Raw genomic sequence first — 7,500 nt, 5'->3', positions numbered from 1 at the left:
CGACAGAGTAAGATATGTGCGCACATTCAAACACACACACGCACGCACATTCACACACACACACACACACACACACACACACACACAGGCCAGATCCCTTCTGTGTGCCACACCATCTTCATTGGGACAAAACGGCCAGATTTTAAACCCTAACTTTAAAATCAGAAAAACACACACACACACACACACACACAAGACTAGTGGCACGCACACGCACACAAACGCCAGTTCACTTTTGTGTACAACACAGCCTTTGATGCGACACCCGTACCAACTTTAAATCCTGTGGTAGAACATTATACAAGTCCATAATGTAGTGGCGCACACACACACACACACACACACACAAACAAACATATAACTTCTGTCCCCCACACACATCCCTGTGCTGAGACAGTGTGGCCTGTGCGTTGGTCATGTGACACGTGACAGCTGAGGGGCCGAGGGAGCGGTCTCATAGAAATAGCTTTGATGGAGCAGGAGCAGAACTCCTCAGTGGAGACGTACTCCGCATAGTCAACACTCGTAGCAGAGCTCCTGCGATGAGTGATCTGTCCAAGACTACACGGCTCACATGCGGTGTGTGTGTGTGTGTGAGAGAGAATGTGTGTGTGTGTGTGTGTGTGAGTGTGTGTGTGTGTGTGTGTGGACTACAGAGAGCAACCGCAAACACACGCCACCAGATTCCAGCTGGCATAACTTAACAGTCAGAGGCGTCTCCAACGGCAAAAGACACAAGGTTTCCTGGTAGAAGAAGGGGTTCTTGGATGTACATTAAGCTGAAAATCCCCACCTGACAGAACTGTGTAGGAAATGGGAAATGCTCTGATGGTGACGACAGCCCTGAAGCAGTGGATAAACAGGACTTCTTCCACGCGCATTAAGCAGTCCATTAAATATTTTAAACTTGATACGGTCCTTCATTTACGACAATGTTATAGCGATTTTGTTCTAAATTCAAATGTTTAAAACCCACTTCATTGGACATGCTCACATTCAAACATAAATCCACTGTCGATAGCCGCCCAGCCAGCAACACAAGTCAGCGTCTCTAAAACAACTCAACACTCCATCCATGAAGCTAGTGACAAACAAGTCTAAACAGCAGTTTCCTGACAGGTACCTGTTAACTGCGAAAGCTTCAATCTCTCCTGAGCTCCTAACGAGACGGGATGAAACGGCTCTCACGGTGTTTCATGATGTGTGAAATCATTAACACCAAACGCAACTACCAGCGCCTGTCTTTCTTCCTTTTCATCACAGTATACTACCTGGCCTTGCACCTGGGTTTCTGTCAGTTGTGTGTGTGTGTGTGTGTGTGTGTGTGTGTGTGTGTGTGTGTGTGTGTGTGTGTGTGTGTGTGTGTGTGTGTGTGTACTTTTTGTGACAACAAGAGGTGTTGACAGAATCAGATCTGAAGGGTCGAAACAGTGCTAATAAGTAATTTATCTGAAGGCATAAATCTCAAGTGTTTTTCTCGGGGCATAAACAAAGTCCCTAGAAGCAAGTCTCACCACGTGGCCGCCATCTTGGCAAGGCCTCGGGGCAGCTATTTCGGGTGTTCACTTTCCTGTCAGTGACTCGTCTCCGCTACCTTTGTCCAGCACCTGGCCCCAACTCTGGTTGGATGTGCACATTTTGTCTAGTGTTTCAACTAAAGTTAGCAAGCAATTCTGTTGATCAAGAGGGCTGATGCTTAAAAAGGTACAGTATCCGAATCTAACCCATAACACTTTTTGACCAATTCAGCGAATTTCTCCTTGCGGTCCTCTAGCTGTCTGTTCTGTGTGTGCACTCAAAAAGACTCCACATACACACTCCTGGTTCTGTATAAACATAAGGAGTGGCTTAGACCAAGCCAGTCCAGCCAATTAACATAGCAACCACATTGCCTCAAGAGCACAGAAGGGAGAGATGCAATTTCATTGGCTGTTGAGCTCAAATGGCAACAACTTTTCCCCAGAATCACAGACTACACCTTTAATGCCCCCCTGTACCCCGAGCTCCATTAGGAACACACTTCCAGCTCTTCCCGGGCCAATGGGCTTCGGCCGCTGCTCACCTGATGACGGAGTCGGTCCTGTTGCACCCTGGGATGGAGGAGGCCTTCTCCCCCGGGGAGCCGAGCAGCTGGAGGGTGGTGTTCATGTCCACCTCAGTGGAGTGCTTTATGGAGTACTCCATCACCTCCGCCGGGATCATGGGAGTCTCTCCCTGAGGGTCGTCTGCCAAGAGGTAGCCTGCCAGGACACACACACACACACACACACACACACACACACACACACACACACACACACACACACACACACACACACACACACACACACACACACACACACACACACACACACACACACACACACACACACAAAAGTGAAAAAACAAAACACACACAAAAATAGAATACATAAAATTAACATCGAGTAAAATTTTGACAGCCAGTATGAGGTGGTTAATTTTGGCGGCGCAAACACACACGATAAATCAGTGGGAAAGTGCCACAGGGGAAAGTATGCAGTACCAAAACAGAGTTGTCTGTGTTATGCAAACATTCGACTTTAAACTTGATGGAATTCATGGTGGTTAATATGAATACTAATAAGTATTCCACTTGAAAAAAAGCACTCTGGATAAAACCAGGGTGTGCGAGCCCACAGTCACTCACTCCAGATCTGGAATACTGGTTTCATAATGTCAACTGATAAACAGAAAGATGAGAGAAACACTCTTAACACCTGCTGAAGTTTAAACCCCGTCAGTGCCAAACCCCTGAGAGTGTCCGCTCTCTCGGCTAGCAGGTGCCATGCGGTCCACACACACACACACACACACACACACACAAACACACACACACACACACACCATGCTTCAGTCAGCACCGGCACTCAAAACGCCCATAGAGACACACACAGAGACCGGCAGGCCTGAGAGAACTGACCTGTAACTAGTATGAGCCAATGAATGTCTTCGTAGAGGTCGTCTAGAACCTTCCGGTCCACTGAGCTGGGGAGCGGCGAGGTCATGAGGTGCTGTTGGTGCCGCTGGAGCTGCCCGTGCAGCCGCGTGACCCGGTCCTCCAGTAAACTAGGAGTGGAAAGGTCAAAGGTCATGAAAGATGCACAGGTGTCAAATGCCAGTTCAGTGTGAATGTTCTGTATTTGTGATTTAGGAACACAGGGATGTAGAGTATTTGTGTGTGAGCGCACTTGTGTGTGTACATGGTGAACAGGGAGATGCAGGTGTGTGTGTGTGTGTGTGTGTGTGTGTGTGTGTGTGTGTGTGTGTGTGTGTGTCTCTACCTGGTGAGGATATTGAATGGTGTGAGTGTGTGTACACGTGCATGCGTGTATATGTGTGTTTGTGTAATGTAAGCATGCGTACTTGGTGAGAAGGGGGATGCAGTGGTCAGCTGCGATGCGGCCCAGCATGCCGATGCTGGCTAGCTGGTCTGAGAACAGCTCCCTGTCATCCTCTTGGAGCTCGTTAATCTCATCCTCATCATGAGATGCCACGCCATTCGCCGTCTTGAGCGAGAGGAAGAGAGAGAGAGAGAGTGAGAGAGTATAGTCAGAGAGGGAGCAAGGAAAGAACGGTGGAAAATGAGATCAAGAGAAAGAAAGCTATGATTTCATATTTATAAAAAAACAGGAAAAAAATGCATCAATTATAATCAGAAAGCAATTCAGAAAGATCGAGATGGTTAGACAGACAAAAAGAAACAGAATAAATGAGTAAAAGATGTGGCTATTCAGCTTCCTTGTCACAGGGCTGTGACTGATCCCTCCTGACAGGTCTTATTTTCAGACGCTGGGCCCACAGGCCTGACCCCACAACCAGACTGACAGCGTGGCTACTGCGTCTGGACGGCTCGTCAACCAGCGGGAGACGATATGATTAGGTGTGAAGGAAGATGCTCACCAGGAGCAACACACACACACACGCACGCACGCACACACACACACATACACACACACACACACACACACACACACAGACACAGACTAATGGACAGACAAATGTCAACACACACACACACACACACACACTCCTCACCAGGTTCCTGGTGCCGTCGGGCGCTGCCAGGTGGCACTGGATGTAGGAGTTGAAGACCTGCACCGCCGGCTGCACAAAGCAGCCTCGGGGGAAGTGCTCATCATCCTGCACCAGCGTCAGCCATGACTCCAGCAGCTTGTCATATGCCTCCATATACACCATGTCATCTTTATCCAGCTGTGAAACACACATGCCACACACACACACACACACACACACACACACACACACACGTCAAAAACAGCATTTTGTCCAAACTGATCTAAGGATTCAGTTACTTTTTTACTTAGCCGTATTTTCACCATTCTTGATCAGACTGTATGTGGTAACTTTTCTAGGCACTAATCTAAGGCTCAAATGACTTTTTAAACTTAGTCGTATCTGAGTATTTTCAGCGGTCTTGATCAGACCGTATGGGGTAGTAGTAATGAACTTTCCTGAAAGCAGTAAGCGGTGTGGATGCTGTGTGAAAGCTGTACTCACCACTTCCTCTAGGGCGGCGCTGCGTCCGAAAGAGCAAGTGAGCAGGGTCAGGCAGTTGATGAAGGAGGAGAAGAGGTCGCTAGGCAACGCCGTGAGGATGCTGCGTGGGAACGTGGTGATCAGGTTACTGATGATGTTGGAGATGCCCACAGCCTCCGAGTCCTCGATCTCAATGCTGAGGAGGTAGAATTACCAAAATGATGTTAACAAAAAGACATCCTGTTTCACACAGTCTGACTTGCTTCTACATAAAATGTAAATATTCAGTAAATTCAGGTAAAAATGCTTTAAAACGTGACAAAAGTGACAACTGAACAAACGTCTATGTACTGAAAAACACCATGTTCCGATAACCTCACTGGCGCCCTTCGTCTTATTTACACCCCAAACATGATGCAATGTCCGGCGTAGCAATCTCTTCACACATATAAGGATGGTGACTCAGGGTTGCGGTGAAAGACTACCAGGCCTCACGGTGCGTGGGCATTTCCATGTGGAAGAATGAGCAGCAGGTGCTGTGGCTGGATGGTTATGGCACACGCAGCCTATCTCTCCACCGCGTGACTCCTGGCACGCTACTCTACGCTAGCTACAGGCTCTACGCTAGCTACAGGCTCTATGCTAATCACGGCGATCACAGCACCTTCAGCGGCTTTCTGATGAGATCACAGTGATCACAGTAGGGAGGAATTCAACCGAAACGCAATCGCCTAGGGCTTTAGTTTAGCGTGTGCTCCTGAAATCTGGTATCAAAATACTGAATCTACTCGAATAGTACCTCTACTGTACTGTTACAATAACTAAAGAGCATACTCTAGTAGCCGTACTAGTGTTTGCACTCCTATTGTGCCACTACAGCTGGTGTGCAAATATGTGTGTGTCGATATACAATACACATCTGTGAATGCGTGCGCGCGTGTGTACTGGTGTGCATACGTGTTTGTCGATATACACAATAAACATCTGTGAGCGCGTGTGCACTGGTGTGCATATATGTGTGTGTCGATATACACGATACACATCTGTGAATGCGTGCGCGCGCGCGTGTGTGTGTGTGTGTGTGCGCACTAGTGTGCATATATGTGTGGGTCTATATACAATACATATCTGTGAATGTGTGCGCATGTGTGTGAGCGTGTGTGCATACGTGTTTGTCGATATACAATACACATCTGTGAATGCGTGCTTGCGTGTGTGTGTGTGTGTGTGTGTGTGTGCGCGCATTCTTCAGCTCATATGCTACCTGTGAGCTAAGCCAGTTTTAAAAGGGCCCTTTTTTCTGCTCCCCTCGCTGCCAGTGGAAGAACACTGGAGGTCTGCTGAGCGGCTTCCCGCCGCGGCTCTAACCCGTATCAGATGGACTTCAAATTGTGAACAGAGCAGAGAGCGGAGCGGAGTGCCTCAATCACGGCTGGCCCACTGGCTGACCTGCCGTGCCGCGCCGCACCACTGCGTGGCTTTCCGATGATGCAACTGGAAAAAGGCTCCAGGAATAGGTGATTACTGAGAGGGGGTGGGGGGGAAAGAGCAGGAGAGGGGGGAGAGGGAGAGAGGGAGAGAGAGAGGGGTGAATGAGAGAGAGAGAGAGAGGGGGGGGGGGGGGAATGAGAGAGAGAGAGAGAGAGAGAGAGAGAGAGGGAGAGAGGGAGAGAGAGAGGGGTGAATGAGAGAGAGAGAGAGAGAGGGGTGAATGAGAGAGAGAGAGAGAGGTGAATGAGAGAGAGGAGAAAGAGGGAAAGAGAAAGGCAGGGAGGAGGGAGAACCTGACTGGCTTTGTGGAGTGAAACTGTGCGGCGTGAATGGTTTCGTGTATGAATGTGTTATCTGGCTAACGACAGAGAGGAAAAGAAGGATCGATCCTGGCTGACTTCTAGAGAAATACTGTGGATAGAGACAGTAATGTGTGCACTTTTGTGTGTGTGTGTGTGTGCGTGTGTGTGTGTGCGCCCACTTTTGTGCGTGTGTGTGTGTGTACTTTTGTGCACGTGTGTGTGTGTGCGAGTATGTGTGTGTGTGTGTGTGTGTGTGTGTGTGCAAGTGAGCGAATGGGCAAACGGAAGAAAGTAATTAAGCAAGGGAGAGAAAAAGGAAATGAAGACCCTGATTCACCTACTTAGGTCACACATTCAAAAACGAACTGTGTGTGTGTGTGTGTGTGTGTGTGTGTGTGTGTGTTTTATTAATACGTGACCACAAAGCCGCCCCTCCCTCCTCCTTCTCTGTTACGGACAGCGGCCGCAGTCATTCCGATGACACACACACGGAAATGTGCGGGCATTAAGAATGACACACACCCTCATCTTCAAATAAACACCGGCTGGCAGCACTACATCAGTGGAACCGCCGCAAGCACCATCCCAAAACACACACACACACACACACACACACACACCGTGATTCCCCAAGGCCTACAAAACCACAAGACTCAACTTCAACCTGCAATGACCTCCTTAAACCTATGAAAACCTTGCTGAGCAGAAAAACAGACACACACCATCACCTATACAATCCTCTTTTGAGCAATATTTCCTTTTATTTTCATTAATTGGCAGACTTTAAACCTAGCTGACTTAAAAGTGCAGTTCATCAATATGTGTTCCCTGTGAGGGTCAAACCCGTGACCTTGGTGTTGTTAGTAACCACGAGGAACATTTAGCTGTACACACAGGTCAGCGGTTGGTCCAAAGCACCTTAGTGAGGTACTTCCAGCAGGTTAAACTACGCTCCACCTTACCAAAGAGGTCAAAGGTTCACTTCTCTACTGAAGAGGCCAAAACACAGAAGAATAAAGTTGCCACTTCTATTCACCAACACCATCGCATAAAATATATTTCTGGAAGCAGGCTTCAAAAAAAGGGGAAATCAAAATCTTTCCGACACCATTCTCTGACACCGCTTCACACACACACATACACTGAGCTCACACTCATCCTCCAAAATCCTTGACCATGTATACACATA

General features: G+C 48.1%; 1 protein-coding gene across 1 annotated transcript in view; it reads right to left on the bottom strand.

Annotated features, from left to right (window-relative positions):
- Nucleotides 1–7,500, bottom strand: part of xpo4 (exportin 4) — a 49,390-nt gene that overhangs the window by 10,401 nt on the left and 31,489 nt on the right. The window contains exons 9-13 of the mRNA XM_012842344.3: nt 4,540–4,714; nt 4,057–4,233; nt 3,385–3,527; nt 2,942–3,087; nt 2,063–2,240 (exon numbers count right to left, since the gene is read on the bottom strand). Of these exons, the coding sequence (XP_012697798.1) occupies nt 2,063–2,240; nt 2,942–3,087; nt 3,385–3,527; nt 4,057–4,233; nt 4,540–4,714 (819 nt within the window). The remainder of the gene's footprint in view (nt 1–2,062; nt 2,241–2,941; nt 3,088–3,384; nt 3,528–4,056; nt 4,234–4,539; nt 4,715–7,500) is intronic.

The sequence above is a fragment of the Clupea harengus genome, chromosome 2, assembly GCF_900700415.2.
Source record: "Clupea harengus chromosome 2, Ch_v2.0.2, whole genome shotgun sequence".
Taxonomy (NCBI): domain Eukaryota; kingdom Metazoa; phylum Chordata; class Actinopteri; order Clupeiformes; family Clupeidae; genus Clupea; species Clupea harengus.
This window is presented reverse-complemented; position numbering and strand designations above follow the sequence as displayed.